A 24,590-nucleotide genomic window follows, 5' to 3' on the forward strand; every position below is an offset into this window, starting at 1 on the left:
TGGCTCCATCACAATTCCCTGTGATTCTGTGTGTCTTACCATGTTGCTCGTCCTGAGCAACCTCCTTTGCTTATCACTTCTCAGTTGTTGTCCTAAGTGGGAAGGAAGATCATTGCTACTTGCTAATAAAGCACTTTGATCTCATTTATATGAAAGGTGTTACTCATGTGAAGACGGGATCTTCTGATTTTTCAGACAACTCTTTTGTCTGATGCTAAAGTTTAGGAAATGCATTACAAAAATTACAAAGTGCTGAAGGTTCCAAGATTTATAGTGCTGACTAGCTCCTGAAATCAGCAGTCAACACCTAAAGGTACCAAAAAGAAAGGACGTGTGATTTTCACTTCCTTGCAAATGTTCTTGGGCAACGAAGAATAAAAAGAAATCAGAGCACAGATCTTCAAAAGGCTGTTCAGTTGATTATCTGTGGTATTTTGAAACTCAGATGCTCTGAGATGCTTAATAACTGTGATCAGTGATACCAGGAGCTGTCAATCTACAGCTTATCTCAGTATGGATAGGTATTTTCTAATATTTTATCCATCTTACTGCTCCATTAAGAAATTCAAGAGGCTCAAATCCTTATTACTTACTTCTTAGCCATACTATTTGCTTGCTGTGTCTCTAGCCCGTTCTAGCATCTCAATTTGTCCCGAGAGAGGGCAGAGTAAATGCAAGTTTGGGGAGGAGTGAATGACAGGGGTTAGCTCATCTCCTCTGCACACCCTGCACATAGAAAGTACTCAGCAGTTCATCAGTGTCCACAGGAACTGATGTCCTATGGATAACAAAAGCACCGTCCTTGTAGGTGAGTTCCAACTTTCTTTTCCTTTGTAGCCGCATTTTAAGAAAGATCTGCGGTATAGTTCAGGGCCCTTAGAATCCAGGTCAAAGGGCCTCCACCACCTTCTAGCTGTGTTATCTTGAGCAAGTTTTGAGTGTGTGTGTGTGTTTTAACCTCTCTGGATCTGTTTCCTTATTTTTAAAACAGGGCTAATGGTTGTACCTACCCAGGGTGATATCGATATTAAATGAAATAAGAAAAGTGCTCAGTGTAGTAACTGACCCATAAGTGCTTCATAAATATTTTATTGATACAAATTTGTCTATATATTTGTATACATTATATATATTTAATAAATACCAGGGTACATAAGAGAATGTAATTAGAAAGATACAATTCAAAAGACAATCATTTTACTGGGTTATTTTATTGTCATGGCACCTTTGTGAGGTGGCTGGAACTAGGACAGAGAAAAGTCAGCGCGGGCAACTAGTGAGCCAGACCTCGAACTGCTGTGGGTGGAGCTAAGGCCCCAAGTTTTCCTCTGTGGAAGGGAGAGTAATCCCGGGCCAGGCTATAACCAACTAGACAGACTTCCCCTATATTTAATGACTAGCCATTATTTGAAGGGCAGCTTCGCAGAGAAGTGACATGAAAGGTTAATGAGGTTAATAAAACCCCATAGAGCTGATTACAAAGAAACCATTTGAGTAATGTGTAAAACCGTCCAAAAAAAAACCCAAACCGAACCAAACCAAATAAAAACAAACTTGGGACTGTTTGAGAGTTGCAAGGGCTTACAGGACAAATATTTCAGGATTCAAATTCTGGACAAAAATAATCATGCGTCTAAATGAAACAATCTGGCACTTACGTGGTCCTGAAAATGTGACTGTGTCCTCAGTTTTCTTATTGCTTCAAAACACTTGATCTTTTTCCCATTACCTTGGGGATCTCAGGCATCCAAAGCAAGCCTGCTTTTGACAAGCAATTACCAGGGCAGATGGGAAAATAGCCACCGTCCTCAGGGTGAGTGCCCCCATTTTGTTTTACTTGAAACATCACTAGCCATGAGGAAAATAATTCTGCTTAAAAAGCTATCTGCATTTTCAATAGCACCACCTTTCCCAGAGTCCTAGAATGTTGATGGGTAATGCTTCCAGCTGCTTTTAATGTTACCCATTTAGTGGGTATTATTTATTTGGGTTAGTGACCAACTGAGTGGGATTAAATCAACCTGCTCTATTTAAGTAAAAACTAATGAGATTTTATTGGGTTTGCATATGAACGTTCACTGCATTCACACTTTCAGAACATGAAATCGGGTTTATGCTATAACATTAAATGTTTTCGTGGTGCTGTACCAGCTTAGCTAACATATATCAAAAACCCAGCATGTGTTGTGTGGAAACCCCCCAAATATCTGAATATTAGAAACCCTCAAATGTATTTAAATTATGAAATACCACATCGTAATTATATGGTAATATATAAAGGAATAATGGAGTTAGTGTCCATAAATTAAGCATTTGAGGAGGACTATTCATTCATTCTTCCCAAACACAGGGGTACTATTTAATTCCCTGAAGTAGTCAATTATCAAACAAAACTCTCATGATGAGAAAGTCACAATGCACAATCCAGAATGCTGGCTTCTAATAAATGAACTCTAAGACATCTGTCGTGCAGCAACCTCAAAGTCGCCTCTGAAACCTTTGAAGCAGTGTCATGAGGGTAGGTTGCAAGTATCTTATATCTTCATATAAAAATATTTGAGTTGGAATTCTGTATAGCTTTCTCGAGCAGGCACCGTGTACACCGGGCACTGGGGAGGACACAGAGAGGAAAATCACAGTCTTTGCCCTGGAGTAGACGATCTAATAGAAAAGACAGACACATATATAACTCTCATCCAAGACAGGCTAGAACAAGTGTGATAACATGCATCTGAGCACTGTCTAAGGAGAATAATAAGGATGGAGGAAAAATTGACACTTATTTGAGACAAGTATCAGGTTAAAACATTGTTTCATTTTATAATCTCTGGATTTGGAAGGGACCCTACAGTTCATCTTGTCCTCCAACCACCACTTTGTCATGATAGTTTCAACCTGACTCCCCAAACTACAATTTGGCAGACTCTTTTCCAGAGGTTTATATGGAGGAGTTACAAATTCATGCCTCACGGATTTATTTCATAACCACGCAATTGTGAACCAGTTAGTGACTCGCCTGCCTTTGTGCAGTTTATGTCCCATGCCTCCCTCTTGGGGAGTTCATACCTCTTAACTGGCTGACCGTGTTCTGGTCTTGCTTTCACTAAAACAGTGGTTCTCAAAGTTCAGTCTTTAGACTGGCAGCATCAGCATCCCCTGGGAACTTGCTAGGAATGCACATTCTTAGGGCCCCATTCCAGACCTGTGAATCGGAAGCCCCCCCGGGGGGGGGCAGCCCACTGTTTCACCAAGCACTCCAGGTGATTCTGGTGTGTGATCAAGTCTGAGAACCACTGATCTGTATGCAAGAAAGATTACCAGGAAGGACTGAGGACCAGGATCACAGTCCCCAGATGACACTCCTTTATAAAGAGAAGCTCCTGTACTCATTGCATGATGGCAGCGGATAAGCTGCTTTAGCCCAAGTGATACCATCTACAGCTGTGGAACTTTACAGTCTAATAAGCCTGCAGAGATGTCAGGAGAACCATTGAACCACACCTATGTGCAGCAGGTTTCTGTCCCTTGGAGACTTGAACCAAATAAGAACTCCTGGAGGAATTTACAGGGCAGGATTCCAGCACTAGAGAGCAGCGCATTCTCGTGGCTTCTCGCAGCCCAGTCCTTCTCAATGCTATCTCTTGACCAGAGCTGTCAGCTCTGGAAAGGATTTCATCTGTTCTATGGAGAAAACAACGTAACCTGCCCAACTGTTGCTAGATCCCCTGCTGGCCAGGACCTTGATTTTGAATGTTACCCTTCAAAGGATGCTTATGCTCCTGTTAACAACAAAAGCAGAGTTGTAACTTCCCCACCCTGGGCCTCATTTTCCTTGCGAAAGATTTTAATCAGAAACACAATGCAGTAAATTACGTCTTCTTTCAGCAATTTAGTTTTCAGTGTTGTTTTTCAAACCAACTCTTGTGCTTGAGGTTAATGTTTTTGCCTGAGGTGGTGAATGAATATTGGAAATTTGACACTGAAGACAAAAGACAACAAACAAGAAAAGAGGAGAATGGAACCAAGAGTTTATTGGAGGCTAGGGATAATTAGACTATGCCATGAAAATAGCAAATACAGAATGAATTAGACCTTTTGCATCAGAAGGTTCTAACAAGCAGCTTGTTAGTTAAATAAGGCTCTGGGTAAAGTGTATTCTGACTCGCATTTCCCAGGATGCCCTGCTTTTCAGACCAAGCTCCAAACACCTACAGGATTCAGCATTTAGTTAAAGGGAGAAGCAGTTCCTTTGGGGTTGCTGCTTCAGCATAGTGACAACAAGTAGACAGCTTGGCAGGCTGTATTCTCCAGAGAACGGGAAAAGAAACACTTGTGAGTGGTGATCTATCCCCATACGTGTTTCTAAAGTCACGTTGGTCATGTCTGTCTGAGTTCAAGTTATCTTGCTCTACCCCAGAACAGCAGGGAGACATTCTTGTTTTTAAAGATTCAAGGAAGGAAAGCATTCCAGCCACATCTGTGAATCAAAGGAGAGTGAGCCCCAAGCAAAGATAGAAAGCATACAGTACCTGCCATTGAGAGTACACGAACACACACACACAACCAACACCCAAGACAGTCACACTGGGCGCACAAATGCGCAGGGCCAGCTTTATGACCATCCAGAGAGTAGCCTCTATTAGCTCGTTTGGAAGACTCAGAAGAGTTCTGTATACTTAATGGGAAAAAGTTTCAGAAAAAGACAGGTCCTTGAAGGATTAGGACTCAGGTTGAGGGTAGTTTGATGTGGCAAAAAATTTAAGAATTCAAGATGTTTCCCCAAGATGGGCCAAGGACAGGCCAGGTATGAATACTTCCTTTAGGTGGTGATTTGGAGACTCCAGAGACTCTCTGGGCAAGGAAACTGGGAGGCATCACAATGGGAATGATGAAAAGCACAGAATGTAGGATTGTGGCACTACCAAAGACAGACCTCCGCCATATCCAGCTCACTCCTTCAACAAGGACCTAAGCTAGGAAAAATATGAATTATACAGGCTGCCTTGGATATGAGAAGCACAATGCAAACAGATGATGTAAAAGGGGGAGAGACTACATTTTAGTGTCCGTGTGACTCAGGAAAAATAAAGTAGATACAAGGCTACCATAATTGAATTCAGAAGCCAGGAGTGCACAAAATAGCAGTTGAGCTAAGCAAAGTGGCACAGTACACCATACTTGTAGGAGTATATATGAAGGCTCCCTAAGGGCCATCTGGAGCAGGAGTACCCTGGGGGAAGCAAGTAGACTCAAGAGCTTTCTTTCTGAAGTGGAGAGTTTGCCTGGGAAGATGTTTTCCCTAGATTTCTGCATGCAGTGCCAATCAAGATTACTGCTAATTAAAAAAGAATACTTTAATACTGTCCTGAAATTTAGACAACTTCCACTGACACAGGATGACTGATGTTGGTCAAAGATTACAGTAAGTACTAGTAATCCAGGAATGAAAGGAGCTGAGAGTTATTCTTGTGAAAAATAGATGACACGGAGTGTGTAAATAATGGGAGCAAATGCAGCAAGATACAGGGAATCTTAGAACATTTAAGCCCTAATACATTACAAAGAGAGCTCAATGCTGATAAATGTAGAATAATAAGTTTTATGGGGCTTTATCATATGCTACAATTTGGTGTGCATCATAAAATATGAGAAACAAAAAATAGGGTAGTTGAAAGACAAGTCTGTGCATTATTTATGAATGATGAAGAGTGAAATGAATGAGAAGAACAGGTAGACAATGTCTTGAATAATGATGACTTTGATGAGTCGTTACCACACAAATCTGTGTGCTTCATAAAATATGAGGAATATTAAAGAGCAGAAGAGTCAAAAAACAAGTCTACTCAGAATGAGATACAGAATGAAGGAAGAGAGGAATACAAGAGAAATGCACAGAATAATGATGACTTTTATGAGACTTTCACTCACCAGCCTGGATCCTTCATAAATATAAACTGTATAGAAAATAAAAGAGCAGCAAAGAGAAGAGACAGGTCTGTGTCTGTCATAAAATATAAGCAAATAATGCCAACTAGGCTTGACAAAATAAAAACAAAAATAATTGAGCCTAGTATAGCTGTGGGAAGATACAATGTCTAGAGTAATATGAACAAATAAAATGAGTAAGTGTGGAATTGTCCTGCCAAAAGGGAATCAGCGACCACCTAGCTAGGCTTTATTGTTGCAAAGGCCACCTTGTTAACTGGTAGAACCTTGGTAAGTTTGTGAAGTTACCCCATGCCCCCACAAAAAGCAGTCAGCTCTTAGGGCCCAGGAAGCCATGTTTAACTGATTTTCCTGTGCCTCTTCTCAGCCCTTCTAGCTCCAATCACTAAATAGTTTGGAGGAGATTTTCTCAGCTTGCTTCTACTTCTTCTATACCCTGCTTGTCAAATTTTGTTTTATAAAGACCTTCAAAAGGTTACTGTATAAAACTAGAAACATCCTTTCATTTTCTTTTTTTTTATAAATTAAGCATTATTTTATTTTTTTTTAAGATTTTATTTATTTGAGAGGGAGAGAATGAGAGATAGACAGCGCGAGAGGGAAGAGGGTGAGAGGGAGAAGCAGACTCCCCGCCGAGCAGGGAGCCCGATGCGGGACTCGATCCCGGGACTCCAGGATCATGCCCTGAGCCAAAGGCAGTCGCTTAACCGACTGAGCCACCCAGGCGCCCAACATCCTTTCATTTTCATTTCTTGTTACATTGGACTTAGAACCTGGGACCAGATCTGTCAGGATTAGTTCAAAATCCAGAACTCATTGACTTTCAAATAAATGTCTTCTCTATTAGAACAAATGGGATTTCAAAATCTCAAACTTTCAAAATCTCCCCAAAAGAGACTGGGAGAATCAGACAAGGTAAAGCAAGTGCCAATATGCCAATTTGCATACCATTTGGAACCATAATTTATAGAACTCATAAAATGTACAGCTCATTGGAAAGAAGAAAGCCACTGATCTATGTCAAAATTAGAGATGTTGGTCTGAGAGCTCAATACAACAATAGCAATAGTTATACTAGCTTACTTTTGGGTAGTACTTAATGGCTTGTAGTTTGTTTTGGGGGAAGGCCTTAGGTAATGCAGGTTAAATCCTATTAGCAAAACTTACATCCAATTCCTCTGTGTGTGATAGAACTTAGTGGGGAGTTTATTGGCTATAACATATAAAACAAACTTTGGCTGGTACCTGTCTTTTGATTTTTTTCAATTTTTTTTTCTCTCTCTCAAATGATCTTTGTAGCCATGAGCCTTTAGATATGTTGCCTCAACTTGCTAATTCTGTTTGAAGAAGTTATCATGCTAGGGTGAAATTATCATGGTTACTTTGGAAAGTCATGTTTTCCTAAATAACATGGCCCTCTTTAATCCAAGATTAAGATTCCCTGATCTACTGAATCCTGCTTGGTGAAAAAATGACATTAACTCGCTAGGAAAAAAAAAAAATCACTGAACTTGCTCAACCTTCCTCAACACTACCAGCTCCAGGTATAAAATGCACATTCTTGAGCTCAGGGCTGCCAAAACTAGGATTGGACTCCCCCCTCCCCAAGTGGTTAAAAAACTCACCCCCAACCCCTGCTGCCCCCAATAATGGCAGACCAGTGAAAAATCTTTGATCGGAATTTGCTTCTGGGCCCTCTTCTTAACTGTCAAGCTCCTGAAATTTGTTACAACTTGGTCAGGCTAGAGCTGAAAGTGTACACATTTTAGTGGACTATGTCTGGGAGACAGCCCTGTTTAGGGACTAGTTTAATAGAATCCCATTTTTTGGCAAGGATGGAACTCCTTTGTTTAAAGGGAAAATCACCTGAAATATTTTATTTCAATTAGGCAAGAGAAACAATACCATAGCCAAGGACCATGTCTCTTGCAGATTAACTCTTAAAATTTATCCAAGTAAGTTGGCTTTTTTTTTTAAATTGTTTTTCCAGAAAAGGCAATTTGGCAATATGTATCAAGAGCCTTAAAAATGTTCACACCTATGTATGTAAATGCATAGAAAATGCACACAACAAAATGATGTTGCTGATTACCTCTGAGGAGAAGACCCAACAACTGGGAGAGGGAGGTGGTGAGCAGAGACTTTAGTCATATGTACTATATATTTATGTATTAACTAATGTAATGAATTTTAATTTTAATAAGAGAAAAATATTCTTCCACAACTAGGACCATCTCCCCAGGAAATAATAAGATACTCAATTCTGGAAAAGTTAAGGAACTACAAAGTGTCCTAAAATAAGGAATGGATTAAATTTAAGGAATGCTGTTTGAAGGCTATATTGTATAAACACAAAGGAATTTCTGATTACATTGGACAATGTTAATTATATACTGTTAAAAATATGAGGATGCAGATCTGTACTGAGTATAATCCCAATTTTGATGGGTAAAAAAGATATACATGCCATCCTCAAAATGTTATTAGTAGTTACTACTGGGTTGGTGAAATTATTGTTTGTTATACTTTACTGTGTTTTCCAAAGTGTCTCCATCTTGGCTTCTGGAATCCAGTTTCAACATGCTTTTATATTTGCCTTTGATCTTGTGTTGCAGGCGTGCTTGTGTGATTCGAGGCCAAGTGGTGGCCGTAGATGGAACCCCTCTAGTAGGGGTGAATGTTAGTTTCTTGCACCACAGTGATTATGGGTTTACCATCAGCCGGCAAGATGGAAGGTACGTCAGTATTGCTTCTAATCATTGCGGGGGCCAAATACTGACTTCTAGCTATGAGTCAAACCAGGGCTTAGACGATACAGTCTTTGTAAGCCCATCTTCCTTCTAGCTGTATTTTGAAAAGTCATTGGTGATATTTATTTCCTCTGTTCCCCAACTAAATCAAATCAAATTTCTCTTCTAACCATGCACTATTACTCAAGTCTTCTCAAGGCCCTGGCCATGTGGAAAGTTTCCTAGCCTTCATCCAATTCCATTTATCAATCTGGCTTCAAAATTCAGTGTGATGATGCAGATCAAAAAGAGGGAGCCATGGAGCACTTAGGCTGTTCTTCCATGGCAGCGTCAAAATATTTCAGAAATGAAGATGTCCAAAAGGTTTCTTCCAAAAACACAGATTTCAGCCTCATTAAGATATTTATTTTTAATGTGTCCTCCCTAGGCCTATTTTACTAATGGCTGCACCTGATTGACAAGCATGGTCAGCCTAACCAATTCCCTTCGGTGTCTATATAACTGTAGTGATTTAACCTCAACACCAACCACCAGGCTACTCTCTAAGGGCTTCTCAGGTTCTCTGAGACCCGAGAAGCAAGACCACTAAGTAAAATCTTTTCATCCCAGAAAAGGATTTGCTCACAAAAACATTTCTGTTTCTCATTTAGGTAGACATTTTGTCTATCATTTAGATAGACTTTTGTTCAGAGTATTTGAGTCAATAGGCCCATGTGTCCGGCTTAAGGGTATACCTATTTATGACTCTCAGGAGCATTGTAATAATGGCCTTGAGGTGCCCTAGTCTCCAGATGGCTACCCTTAAAATGAACTACTCGTGACAAGCTGCTTCAGGAGTCACATAAAGAGATGTTGGCTTGGAACTCTTATCACAGTGTGAGAGACCATCTTCTTTCAAGAACCTACAATCAAACCTTATTAATTCTAACATCTTCAGAATTGTTAAGTATTCAACCTGGGCTATGCTGAATTTATTTTTTTCAACTGCCCATCAAGAAAATGCTTATAAAAATTGGTTAAAGAAGCTAATAAGGAAAAGTTTTAACATACTTAAGAAAAACAAACCATTTCTAAGACTTCAGTAAATCCTATGAATGATTTGTATGTAAATTATATTGCTAATTCTTAACTAGCCATCTATTTATTAGAACAAACTCAGCAAAACTAGTCTGGGTACAGATAGTCTGAATACACACACACACACACACACACACACACACACATCCATTGCATATATATGTATATATGCAATAAAAAGTACATTTCCTTTCAAAAAGTCCATAATTGGAGCTCTCTACCAATTCAAAAGGACCTTTCTCCCAATTAGATTGAATGATACAATTTTGGTAGTTCCCTCACCAGTAACTGGTACACAGAAGTGGCCTCTCCCTTGCCAGCATGTTCAACCATGTGCCAGAAATTGAGAAATGGATTATTTCTTTAAACAGAATATGCCCTCAGAGACATTTGACCTCTCTTGGAGAACTCATGGGCCTTTAGGGATTTTTTAGCATGTGTAGAAAGGTTTCAGGGAATTATTTGGTATTTACAAAAGAGCTTAAAAGAAACAAGGCTTAAAAAACCTAAAAATTTCTATTTCCAGTTTACCAAAAACATTAAAGAGGAACAATTTTTGTCGTCATTTTTGTGTTTTTTGTTTTAAGTAAAATGCCATAACCCTCATCTGCTGAGCTCTCTGTGAGAACTAGGTTTATGTAGATGACAAATAAAGCCAGAATCCCCTCTGGCAATAACTCTCCCCTCATGCTCCACAAAGGGTGTAAGCATTCAAAATCTGTGCCCCAAATGCCAAGCAGACTGTCCCACTGTCATGTCCTGGACATAAAGTGACAGTGTGATGGGAGTTTCCATTTATATGTCTCTGCTTCTTGCTCCCTCAGACTGAGTAAGTACATTTCAAAAGCAGAGTATCATAAGGAAACTATACCTGAGAGCAAAAGGATTCTAGAAAGGCTGAGATTAGCATTTAAATACCCAGTAGACAGAGTGTGATAGGTGAGATGCTGTAAGGGGCCCTCTGTCTCCAAATCTCAGTCCAACCTGTCTGCCCCCCTTGCCTGTAATTCCCACCAATGGCATCACTGCTTTGAGTTAAGCTGTTGACTCTAAAAGTCCCAGTTAAATGCAAATATGTTATGTGGGATGTAGAACTAATTACCCCCATTATCATCCATTTGAACAAGTTAATTGACAACTTTCCCTAGAGAACCAGGAAAAGTCTAGGTCATGGGACCAAAGTGATGTATAAAAAGCAGGAGGAAGGATGGCAGTGGAAGAAGGAGCCCTCTAAAAGTAAGAAGACATGAGGCATGCAGATTGGGAGAGGCCAAAGTAGCAGAATAGAAGAAAAAGGCAATTCTAAAGGAAAATGAATATGTATGAATATCTACTGTATGCCAGGCATTTTCATAAGTGTTGATCTGTGTCATCCTCACAACAGCTTTATGAGATAGGAAGGATTATTATCATCTTCCCCATTTCGCAGAGGAGAAAACGTATCCAAATTAACACAGCTAATAAGGGTCAAGCCCAGAATTTGAACCCAAGTAATCTGGCTCATATCTTCTATGATTAGCCACCTTCAACTTAGATTATATAACAGGTGCTCAGGAAAGTTTTGAAAGAGAACTTTTTATATTATAGTTCAGCTAGTGATAAGCACAATAGGTGAAGTGCTGACCTTCTTAGAAGATTCTTGAGAAGCATTAAAGGTCTCAGGAACTTTGTTTGGAAGACTTTAGAAAATGAAACAGGGAATTCACTCTGATTCCCCTCAAGAGTTTGTGGATTTATGGATACCGTAAGGCAGAAATAAGCATTTTGCATTGGCCTCAATAGTCTTCCATCTGTGGTTAGGACTGGTCTGACTTATTATGGATTGACAAGTCTCCAGACAAATAGGTCCTCCCCCTTGGGTATTTTGTACTCACTATCATATGACTTGATAACCTGTTCTTAATGACCTATGCCAATGGAGATCATTTGTGGTGGGGAAAATCCCAAAGAATTAATGATCCAGGGAACATGCAATTTGGCATTGGAATGATTAGATAGAATTTTGACCACAGAGCCACCTTCCACCTCTGTGGCAATTAATGAGTCAGTCTGAATGTGTTTACTGTATATACCAGCTAGATGGGAAGAGGAAAAATCAGTCAGGTTTCTCCAGAGAAACGGAACCTGTGTGTGTATATGTGTGTACATACATATGTATAAATGTATACATGAGAGAGAGAAAGAGAGATTTCAAGAACTGGCTTACGTGATTGTGGGGTTGGCAAGTTCAAACCTGTAGAGACTGGTAAACTGCAATCTCTTGGGAAGGAGTTGATGCTACCTCTGCAGTATTGAAACAGAATTCCTTCTTCCTCAGAGAAACTTCAGTTTTGCTCTTAAGGTCTTTCAACTAATTGCATGAGGCCCTCCCACATTATCAAGGGTAATCTCCTTTACTTAAGGTCAACTAAGTGTAGATATTAACCACATCTACAGAATGCCTCCACAGCAACACCTGGATTAGTATCTGAATAACTGGGTACTATAGCCCCACCACATTGACAGATAAAAGTAAACCATCACAGGAAACCTAGGGGAAGTTCCCAGAAGAATTTAAAAATCAGTATCTGCTTATGGAGATAATCAAAAGCTGGCCTACAGTTCATTTGGACTACAAGAGGATACATCTGTAAATGTAATAAAGCCAAGGATCAGATTTGAGAAGAAAGTTAACATTTGTTGAGTCCTTGACCCTTAAGTCTCTCTCTTATTTACTCATTAGCAGTAGCAGCTGAGTGATAGATCATATTAGCCCCATTTTACTAATGAGAAAACAGAAATTCATGGAGGTTAAATAACTAGCCCAAAGACACAAAGTTAACATGGCAGAGCTGGGATTCAAACCCAGGTGTGTATGAAGCCAAAACCCCATTCTTTCTACAAAACAAGATGCCTGCCCTGTCTGCTTAATCTTTCTAGAAGTAGAGAATAATTCCCAGGTACGTGTTTTTGTGTGGATAGTTTTATTTGTGTGTGTGTGTGCATTTGTTTTTGTTTTCAAATAAATAAGCACTTCAGTTTTAAAGAGGCAAGAGCCAAGGTTTGGGCAAAGCAAACTTGCCCAAGGACATGGAGGTAAATCAACATAGAATGTGAACTAGAGGAAAGGTCTCTTGACAAGTAGGATTTTCCCCACCATACTTGCCTTAAACTGCTTCTGTATTAAAATGAATTCAGCCTGCCTTAAATCATAAGCCATTTGGGTTTTTTTTATTTCAAACCTAGATTATTTTCTATAACCATTGTAGTTCTTCAAACTCTCTTTTTGGAAACTGCCTTATCATTACAGCCACTTGACTGAAAAAGTAACAATAAAGATACAGTATTAGCCATCCTTTGTTACTGCCCATTTATCTTTATCTGGAAGATTTCGGCAACAAGACATGATTGGCAATGTTATAACAAATACAATAAATGTCATATGAAGGGAGTGGTGAGATATCCATAATTAAGTCTGATTCCCTATTAGGGCATTCTATCATTAAAAAAGTGTTTTACAAAGATCTCTTTTGATGCAGGGAATTGCTTGCATCTCTCGCCTGTGAATTTAAGTTGCTCTGAATATTAAGGAGCATCATATTGCCCTTTATCCATTTTTATGATATAATAGTAATAATTTATCATTATCTTACTTTTACATAGTATTTTATGCTTTTTGAATGCTTTCAAGTACATTATCTCAAAGACATCATTATGATTACAAGAGAAGTAAGGTAGAATCAGTTAAGTGCAGAATGAACTGAAATCTGAGTCTGTTATGCTCCAATGCAAGCATAATGTCAGATACCACATCAAGTGATGGACAGAATTGGCTTACAGGAGAGGTAGTCTTGCTTTGTCAGACATATGGAAGGTGTTGTCAGCAGAGATGGATAGGGTCCATTACAGGCTATCTTACAAAAGGAAACCAAGAGGCATTCTAGACAGAACCAGAAATCCTAAATGTAGACTTCAAGTAGAATCAGGAGCCAAAGTGAGCAGGCAGATGTGGAGGGTTCAGGCATGGTATTGTTCAAGCAAATTTCACTGAACAGCTTTCCTCTGCTGCTATCTTTCTCCAAATGCCATCTCAAAGACACCACCGGATCTCTGACACTATGTTTGTGACTCCGAACAAGATAGTTAACCTTTTGGCTCTTTACTTTTCTTGAGTTACATTATAGTAATTTTTTTGTGGATGAATAATGTATTATATTAAAGACGCTGCTGAATATTATGTGATAAGATATGGCTTTGCAGAAATACATGCAGTGATTTTGTTTAAGATAGTATTAAAATTGGTTTACAAATTTGGGGTGAATATCAACTGGTGATGGGGAGTTTTTTCTCAAAAGTCTACTGGCTAGTGAAAAGAAGTCATCCATATATTTAGCTAGAGGGACTTTATAAAACAGAAATACGAATGGATAGAGTTGAGTCCTAAAGGAAAGAAAGTGCACTAAAATTACCTATTTTTTTAATTTGAACTTTATTTTGGTTGTTCATTTGGTTGAAACTGTCTTATATTTTTCCTTCTCAGCTTTGACCTCGTAGCCATTGGCGGTATTTCCGTCATCTTAATTTTTGACCGATCACCTTTCCTGTCTGAGAAGAGGACACTCTGGTTACCTTGGAATCAGTTCATTGTGGTAGAGAAAGTAACCATGCAGCGAGTTGTGTCAGACCCACCATCCTGCGACATCTCCAACTTTATCAGCCCAAACCCTATTGTGCTTCCTTCACCACTCACATCATTTGGAGGGTCCTGTCCAGAGAGGGGAACTATTGTTCCTGAGCTGCAGGTGGGTACATTGGCCTTTGGATGTATAAAATCATAGTATCATGGAGTGGTCCATGGCATATAATGGCTGGATTCTTTTTCCTGGTATTTCTGCCAGCCACATAATGGGCTGCCCTTCACTTATCAAGAGAAGCCTTCAAATGTAATCTCTCTGGCACACATTTGCAAAGTGATTGGCCAGGGCTATAGGGTGCTATCTATGGCCACAGAACAAAGCAAGATGAACTAGCTATCATGAGAATTAAGCCCCAAACCTTGACCTAATGAACACTGTGCTCTAAAGAGCAAAGCTAGCTAGCTAGCTCAATAGTGGTAACAGTATAATCAATGAGGTGGGACCATCTGTGGTTCTGAAATTAAAGCTCTTTGAGAAATCTAGTTTCCTTCCATTGTCTAGTTTGTATCCATTGTCATTGTTCTTCAACATCATGACAACGCCTCTTGTCTAGCTGTGTTTGGCAAAGGTAGTTTTCAAGTGTATGGGTTTTGTTTAAAGCTTTGCTTTTGAGTGTTCAAGCTTTATATGTCAGAGGGAGACATATTTTTGAACCTTGGTATTTTATAGTTCCTGAGAATTTTTCTTTATTGAGCCTTCAATATTTTAATTTCAATATTAAGCCATTTAAACATCTATAGTATAATTTCCTCATCACATTATAGAACGATTTTAATGATAGTTAAATGCAGAAGCTACCAAAATGGACCCAAGTCACACAGATTCAGAATTCAAGAAGTATACTCGAGAGGAAGTAAATGGACATTCTGAGACTGAATTGCTTTTTCTTCCATCACAACATTCCCAGTAGCTGTTAGCAATGCCCGGAGGATATCACCTGTGAAAGACTCACAAAAAAATAGTGCCCTGCTGGAAAAGGAGTCCGAGTTGCCCCTCCTGTCTTTTCCATTGGTTTTCCTTAGAAAGGAAGAAAAAACAAGACCATATTTAATGAGTGCATTGAACTGATACACCAGTCTCTGTATACTTGTCATTAGGAAGTACGGGTTTATTTCAGCACCGAAGTTTTCAAACTGCTCTAGGAGTGCATGTTTCCATAGGGAAATAAAATACTAAGGTGGTAAGTGTCCCGCTGGCCTTCACTAATGTACTTCTGCCACCACCTAAGGAGACAAAGCCATTGGACAGCTCAGGTATCAACTAGCTAATGTAGAGGAAGGAAAATCAGGCAAAGAATAGACAAAAGCACTTTGTGTCCCCAGAAAAAGAATGACCAGAAATCCTGGATAATATGAGATACCATGTGTCTAACAACCTGTCCTACTATGTGCACTTGTTCAGAAAAGGGACAAGGGACAAGGTTCTGAGCTAAAAATGAGTGAGGACACAAAAATATCCACACTATTCATGTCACCTTAAAAGTATTGAATAGGCTTTTTCTTCGGCTGAGTTTTGAAAATTGAAAGTCATGGAACACAAGATTCGGTTTTAGTGACCACTTTTGATGGTTTAACTCCATATTTGCAAATAAACAAATAAGTAATAGCAATTAATTAAGGAAGCCAAGTGGTAGTAGTTTCATTCTGGGACCAATGTTTAGTATAAAATGTGCACAGGAGTTAATGGGAGTTATTTGCTTCTCAGTCTACAGGTGTCAACTTGGAAAAACTTATTCCCAGCTATTGGTATATTGAAACACAGAGAAATATGTAAGCAAAATTTGATTAAAAAATTGACCCTCGAGGTCATTCCCAAGGTCCAAAGAAGACAAATTTGATTGCATCAGTAAGGATTAATTCTAGGGAAACCATAATCTCTGTCATAAAATATCACTTTGCTGAGCCTGTTTCTGGAGTCCTTCTTCCTAGAGAGCCTGGCCTGAATAAGGATTACAGCAGTGGTTTTGTGATATACGACTTAACACACCAAACAAGATTTTGTGTATGTATATATAAGAAAAAGACCCCTCAGTGGAGCCCAGAGCACTGAAAGGCTTGACATCCAGCAGTGTGATCTTTTCCAACTCCTACTAAGCAATTTTTGGAAGACTGTTGAAAAACGAAAACTGTTCTTTTCACAGTCTTTCCTGGCAGGGAAAAAAGGAGCTCAGTCCTCAGGGTTAGTTGGATGTCTTGTCCCCATGCGGATTCAGTGCAAAATTCAAAACCTATGGCCACACACCCTCACCAAGATTCTTGCCTGGACGTCCACAGGATCCCTTTAACCTCTCTCCTTTGGTGTGTCTTTAAGACAAGAAAGCATGCAGTGTCCTCCTCTACCCATGACCACCAATAGAGCCCATCTGGCTTTTTGTCTTTCAGGTTGTACAGGAGGAGATCCCCATTCCTTCCAGCTTTGTGAGGCTGAGTTACCTGAGCAGCCGCACCCCTGGGTATAAAACCCTGCTCCGGATCCTTCTGACACATTCGACCATTCCTATGGGAATGATAAAAGTACACCTCACAGTAGCTGTGGAAGGGCGACTCACGCAGAAGTGGTTTCCTGCTGCAATTAATCTCATCTACACATTTGCTTGGAACAAGACCGACATCTATGGACAGAAGGTTTGGGGCCTGGCAGAGGCTTTGGGTATGTTGAACTAATTCTATGTAAATAGCAGCATTATATTCACCGAACAGAAAATACTAGTTGCATACTAATTGGTATGTGAAATAATTATGTACCAAAACATTATGGTTTTCTTTTATTTAAAGGATCTAAGGCATTTTTTCATTCAAATTCCTCTCTTTGGACCTATTAGAATTCCCTTTTGACAGATCTTTGCTTCAAAACTAGTTTAGTTCTCCTCTCAGGATGGCTGCATAGCAGCGGCGTCCCACACTATCTGACTTGTAACTGTCTCCAGAGCTGAATATTGCCTTCTAACTGTGACCTTTGGTGTGTCGTTCTTTAGGCCATGTTTTTGGGTTTGACATTTAGACTGTCATTTCCACTTAGAAACTACAAAATTTTAACTTATAGGCATCTCCACTTATTATCTCTTCTGTCTAAGATAGTTAGACTCCATTAACTTGTTACTTCAGTAGGTTAAATGCAAAAAAAAAAATCATCGCACCTTCCTAGTCCTATTGATTTTCTGTTATTTCAAGACTCTAAAACCTAGAATCTTAGAGATAGTAGGGACCTTTGGAGGTCCTTTGGGCCTGTGGTTCTCAGATATTTAATTCGGTCAGACAAATGACATTTAAAAAATTAGACTGAAACAGATTTGCCAGCTTTTTATTTTGCCGAGCAAGAATATCTTAAAAAGAAAGGGGAAAAAAAAAAAAAAACCCTGCTACCATCTACTACTCGCCTACCACTACCATAATTTCATCAAGGAGAGGGATATCTTAACATCAGAAAAAGGAATAGTCTGTCTTAAAAAAAAAAATGACAGTAAGCAATCTAGTACTGATGCTCAGAGAGAGACAGACAGATGGACAGCAATGTCTTTTTTTCCCTCTCACCCTGTAGAAGACAGTGAAAACTTCCTAACGGACCTGACACAGGTGTGTGGAGTCACAGCTGGGAGCCATTGATTCTTCTGCCTTCAGGCACTATCTCACGGAAACCATCCTTGGACAGAGGAGAAGACTATTTTTAAAGTTGTCCAGAGGAGATGTTTTCATATTCTCCCTTGGAAGTGTCTATCATGGAATAACTCCCGTGTAACTGACATATATCTTTTAGACTTTGGTGTGTCAGTTTCCTCCCTTTCTTTCCAGAGGAAAACTAATAGAGGGGGGGAAACAAAGACTGGTGACTTTTCTTTGCCCAAGAGATCCTCATATATTTAAATAATTAACTCATCTCGGTTGGACTTTATTAGAAGGCAAGAAACATAGAGTGGTTCAGATTTCCTCAGTTAGTGAGGAGTTATTGTAAAGACATGGGAAAGTAAGAAAGAACAGGAGAAGGCATCAGCAAACTGCAGCCTTGCTGAAGACACATGGTCGTTCTAGGAAGCCAGTGTCTGCTCTGTTAACTTAGCAACAGTTCCAGTTTTCCCCTCTGCAGCCAGAGGCCACTACCGTCCTCCATGGTGACTCGGCTACACAGATGCCTGAACTCATCCCTTTTCCCATATTAACTACCCTCCCTTTCTCTCAGCTCTTCAAACCCCACAGTCTGGTGACTTGCTCTGTACCGTGCATCCAGATTCCTCTTAGAATATCAGATTGTGTCAGCCATAGGGTAAACACCCTAAGCCGAGCTCTACCATTAGGCTAACTACCATCTAGGTTGTTGGCCAGCCTATGGACTCCTGCTTGATCCCCATTTCAGTGAGTGTAGTGGTTAAGAGAACAACGCTGGAGCCAGACTCCCTCCATGGAGTCAAATCATCACTTGTCTACTTACTAGCTATGAAACACTGGGTTCATGAGTTAATCTCCAGGTGCCATAGTTTCTCCATCTATAAAATGGGTATCATAAAGAGAATGCTACTCATAGGTTATTACAATAGGAGGATTAAATGAGGTAAATAATGTAAAGTGCTTCACACACAGTAAGCACTCAACAGATGTTCAGCACTGGTAGTGTTTTTGCAGTTCTGCTGGTGGCCAGAATATTGGGATCACAAGGTATAAAGCATGGAGCCTACGCAGGAATTTGTTGTCTCAGCTTCTCTAAGTAGGGAACTAGGTATAGCAGGCAAGCACTCAGTTATTCTCCATTTTCCCTCCTTACCACACACACACACACACACACACACACACACACACACACACAAATGCACACACACGCACATTCTCTCCTCTGCCTTTCTCTGGGCTATGAGAGGCTGGCTTCTAGGGACCTCATTGCCTGCACTCGTTCACTGTCTGGCCTCCCATTTGATGTGGTCAATGGGTGGCACCATCTGGGGACTGCAGGGTGGAAGGAGAAGGAGGTCAGGGTATTGACCCCTCTCCCTCCCTCATTACAGTTCTGGCAACAACTACATTAGAAGATGGCAGCTCCTGTCCGATAGCCCCTCCTCCACACCCCCAAGCTCTCTGGTCTGTATCATCATTCCCTCCCTTTGGCCCTGAGAACCCAGGAGGCTTCTCAGTGTTGCCAGACCCTGAGTGGGTCACCAGCCCTTGTCAATTCCCTTCACCCTGCTTGTGCTACTGTAAATAGCCGCTTCATCTGACTCTCTGCGTGAACACTTGAGTGTGATGTGTGATTCCTGCTGAGACCTTGACTGGTGCACACTCATACCTCATGTTCTCTCCGGGATATTATCCTAAAGCCTTTGCTTCCCTAGGATAACCCAAAATTCCTCTAACTTTTCTCCATAGGGCTTTGTTTTCCAATTCCTTATTACCCTCCACAGAACCCCTGCTGGCTCATTGACTTTTTTGCTTGTTTGTTTTTACTTTTTTCTTAAGTTGTGACACTTAGCAGTTTACCCAGTACTCTTATGAAGAGCTGACCAAGACAATGTCTAGCAGCCATTTCTTGCCAGGGTTCACATAAATGGAATTCAACCTTACTTTTTTAAGTAGTGGCTTTATTGAAATATAATTCACATACCACAGAGTTCACCCATTTAAAGTGTGCAACTGGGTGATTTTTAGTATTTTCACAGTGTTGTACAACTATTAGCAATATCTAATTCCAGAACATTCTCAGCATCACCCCACAAAGTAGCACCTCACCCACACTAGCGGTCACTCTCCACTCCTCCCTCCCCTCCAGGCCCTGACAATCACCAATCACCTTTCTGTCTTTATGGATCTACCTCTTCTGAATATTTCAAACAAATAGAATCATCCAATATGCAGTCTTTCATATCTGGCTTCCTTCTCTTGGCATAATGTTTCCAAAGTTCATCCATGTCAAAGCATGTATCAGTGTTTCATTCCTTTCTATGGAATGGACTGAAGAATATTCTGTTGCATGGATACCACATTTTGTTTGTTCATTCATCAACTGATGGCCATTTGGGATGCTTTACACCTTTTGGATATCATGACTGGTGCTGCTATGAACATTCATATACAAGTATTTCTTTGAATATCTGTTTTCAGTTCTCGGGGGAATATACCTAGGAATAGAACTGTTAGATCATATGGTAATTCTGTGTTTGACTTGTTGAGAAACACCAAACTGCTTTCCATGGTGTCTGCACCATTTTATCAACCTTACTTTATGCATAAAATGTGTTACTTCTCTTTCTTTTAAATACCTCCAGTGCTAAAGATTCTAAAATTTTCTTCTTGGGGCACCTGGGTGGCTCAGTCGTTAAGCATCTCCCTTCGGCTCAGGTCGTGATCCCAGGGTCCTGGGATGTAGCCCCACATCAGGCTCTCTGCTCAGCAGGAAACCTGCTTCTCCCTCTCCCACTCCCCCTGCTTGTGTTCCCTCTCTGGCTGTCTCTCTGTCAAATAAATAAATAAAATCTTTAAAAAAAATTAAAAAAATAAAATTTTCTTCTTTGTTGTAGTTAAGCACTCTTAATGACTTAGCCTCTAATATGCCCATGGATTATTGAATAAACAACTAAAACATAAAGAAAAGCAAAGACTTTCTAGTATACACACCAGTGGTGAAGCCTCCATTCCTACTGTTTGCCGATGGGTATTGGTTTACTTTCTATTTTTACAATCATATTCCTGGTCAAAACTTCCTGAAGCATTCTAACTATAAAATGGCCTTAATTAAAATGCTAAAATATATGTTGTTAGTTCATTTTTAAGGCTAATTAACAGTAACAAAAACAAAAGAAAATTGATCTACCCAGAAATATCCAAAGAGAGAGGGGAAAAAAGTATTACTCACGGTATTTTATGTGCACTTAAAGGACATATATTTTTTTAGGGTAGAGAAAGAACACTGGCGAAGATCTCAAACAAAATAGCCAAAATAATTTCAAGCATAGTGCCTAAAATGGAATATGGATTATTTACCTTATAGGAAATGTCCTTGATAATCTTGGTTAAAGCAATTTTTTATTTACTACCTAGTCTCCATTTCCATATACATGGAGACTAAGAGAATTTCTTGACAGTGGTAAAACTTTACAGCAGGTGGTAGAATGAAGTCGGAGAATCTAACTCCCTGCAGATGGACTGTGAGCACCTTATGAACACAACAGGCGATAAATAGTGGAGACAAAGGGATCAAGGATGTGGCCACCGAGCTCATACCTTAATAGAGATGACTGAATCTAAACAAATAAGAAAGAAAAGATTTAGTTGTACTCCTGCCCATATTTTATAATCGCTTAACTAATGTGAGAAGAAACAGACTACATTTTGCCCCAGATATTAATAATGGTGCTATATATGTCACTTCTCAGATTTGCTTCAGATTCAGAGGTCTTAGTATAGTCTTGTGGCAGGCCGAATAATGACCACCACTCCCCAAAAATGTTCATCCCTGGAATCTGTGAATGTATTCTTTTACATGGCAAAAGAGAATTAAGGTTACAAATGGAATTAAGGTTGCTGATCACCTGACCTTGAGATGGGACAATTATCCTGGATTATCCAGGTGGGACTGATGTCATCACAAGTGTCCTTAAAAGTGAAAGATGGAGTCAGAAGGGGAGGTCAGAGTTAGAGGAAGGTGTAACTGTAGAAAAAAGGCACAGCAGGGTCAAATATTGCTGGCCTTGAAGATGGGGGAAGGGAGCCAAGAAACAAGGATGTTGGTGGCCTCTAGAAGCTGGAAAAGGCAAGGAAATGGATTCTCCGTTAGAGCCTCCGGGAGGAATGCAGCCTGCTGACACCTTGATTTTAGCTCAGTGAGACCCATTTCAGACTTCTTACCTCCTTAACTATAAGATGATAAATCTGTCTCATTTGAAGCCTTTGTGTTTGTCGTAATTTGTTACAACAGTAATAGGAAACAAACCTTGACCAATATTCCTACAGTCCCAGTTATAGCAAGGATTTGGGTTCAAATTATGGCTGGAAAGTTCTCCCACTCTTATTTCCTTTTCATGCCAGTTAAATATAAACCTCTGTCCCAACCGTTTCTGGGTGATGGAGAAAGAGGAGATCAGCTTTAAACAAGCTGAATTTGAAGTAATGGTGAATATCTAAATTGAAATGCCCACTTAGTTTGAAATGTGGGACTCTTGTTTCCCATGTAGCTCAGCTGTGGGGAATTGGTGGCATCCTTAAGGGCTAGGGTGTCTCAAAAGAAGAATAGAGGGTTGAGGGACAGCCACAGTGAGAAAGGAGTGCTTGAGATCCTAGAGTATCCCACCATTTTTTTTTTTTTTTTTTGCAATGCAACAGATTTCACAAGTGGAAGGACAATACCAGAGTGAATAAATTATCAACAGAGATAGTGTGAACTACTTCCCTGGCAAAGTATCAGTGGCAACTGATAAGATTGATTAATCCAAGTACACTATTGATCAAGTGGAAGAAGAGTAAAATCACTCCCAGGGTTGCGGTACAATACCCAGAATCACTAGTTCATCCGGCTTAAAGATTTTGTTGTCTGATACACAGACAAGACTCCCCTGCTAAAAAACTCCATCTGTGCATTTGAAATAATTTAGCCCTAGTACTTGATTCTCTAACTCTAAATAAGGTGTGATGTCTGGAAATCATTGTATATTATTTAGTTTCTTTCCCAACTCTGCCGCGTGCAAAACAATGTTAAAAAAATCATTATTGTTAGGTTCACAGTGCTATTAAAATTCTAGAGACAGCTTATTTAATTTGACAAACTGGCTTGTTCAGGGGCTCTGATCTGCATCCATTATATGAATTTTGTCAAAATAATTCCCTATGTCCGCCTGGGTCCGCATACATTATCAATATGTAATAATGCATTCTGCCCGGTCTTCATTTTAATTAAATTAAATCACAGCGGTTTGGAGTCCTAGAAGTTCAGGAAATCAGCCATCGCCTTTAGTAGCACTGCTATAAACAATTCTATTTTTTTCAAGGTTATTGGCAACAACAATTGCATAATTATTTAGTACAGTAGTTTGGCAAGAAAGAGTGGTGTTGCAGAGAGAACTAGACTTCCTAAAGGTTCACGGTGCATAAGAGTCTGTCTAAATTGTGTTAGAGAGAAACAAGGGAACATTAATAGTAATAGGTGCTAAGCTACGGTTGCTTTGTGCACACAAAACATCCCTGAGAATGATGCTTTAGTGTTCATAAATTTCCCTTCAGTAAAACCTGCGCAGGCTGGGCAACCACAAAAATCACAGCCACTGAATATTTTAATAATAAATGGGTAGTGCTTTACAATTTGCAAAGTACTCTCACGTACATTATCTCATTTTAATCCTTTTAACATTCCTGCCTGGTAGGCATAGGGCGGTGTATATGATCTTCGTTCTGCAGAGGGGGAAACTGAGGTTCAGAGAGCATGTGACTTGCGTAAAGCCCTCTACAGAACAGGGATTCACACTCGGATCTCCGGGTCCTGAGTTCTGCATGCCTTTCCCTGCTGCCTCTCTTCGCTAAATTGACCAACCCACCTTAGTGAGCACCCAATTCAATGCCCCAGTGGCTTTCTGTCAAAGAAGCTAGCAGAGATAATAATCTTTCATCATTTCTCTCCACTCATGAATTCATAATCGTTAACTGAGAGCAGGGCTATTTTATCCATTCAGCTTTATAGGCATAACACCAACGATATGAGTTTTTCAAGGACCTGTGAGAATGTTTGCAACCTGAAAAATAAGTATATTGGCACCAAAATATGAAAAGAAAGCCAGAAAATCAGCACTAATAAATGTTTAAATAAATGTCTACAAAATGAAGCATTATGTCAGCTTATCAAGTGCTTCTCAATTTTCACACTTGCCTATGAAATATGTTTAATGCAGGGTATGGGTTGTGGGTTGTATCCATTTTAATATGTTTGACAGGATGTGAGATAGGACCCCCAGAAGTAAGAGTGCCTGGAGCTTACCAGGATTTTTAAATGACCCTGATATCCTGGTAAGCAATGGTCCATGCCCATTTCAAACTGCTGGTCATACCCATTAGTAGATTATGAAATCTGTTTGGTGAGTCAACTAGTATTTTTTTAATGGAATAAAATGGAATGGAATGGCATAGAACAAAAGTGAACAGAATAGAAAATATCAGAATGTAAAGCTATTAGGAGAGCA

The 24,590-nt window shown here is 39.7% G+C and overlaps 1 protein-coding gene across 3 annotated transcripts in view; it reads left to right on the forward strand.

Moving 5' to 3' along the window:
• The window catches only part of TENM1 (teneurin transmembrane protein 1), a 771,573-nt gene that overhangs the window by 613,789 nt on the left and 133,194 nt on the right, over window positions 1-24,590 (forward strand). For all 3 annotated transcript variants that reach the window (XM_027608817.2, XM_027608819.2, XM_027608818.2), the window contains 3 exons: window positions 8,562-8,681; window positions 14,293-14,554; window positions 16,831-17,098. In XM_027608817.2, the coding sequence (XP_027464618.1) occupies window positions 8,562-8,681; window positions 14,293-14,554; window positions 16,831-17,098 (650 nt within the window). The remainder of the gene's footprint in view (window positions 1-8,561; window positions 8,682-14,292; window positions 14,555-16,830; window positions 17,099-24,590) is intronic.

The sequence above is a fragment of the Zalophus californianus genome, chromosome X (genome assembly GCF_009762305.2).
Source record: "Zalophus californianus isolate mZalCal1 chromosome X, mZalCal1.pri.v2, whole genome shotgun sequence".
In the NCBI taxonomy this organism is placed as follows: domain Eukaryota; kingdom Metazoa; phylum Chordata; class Mammalia; order Carnivora; family Otariidae; genus Zalophus; species Zalophus californianus.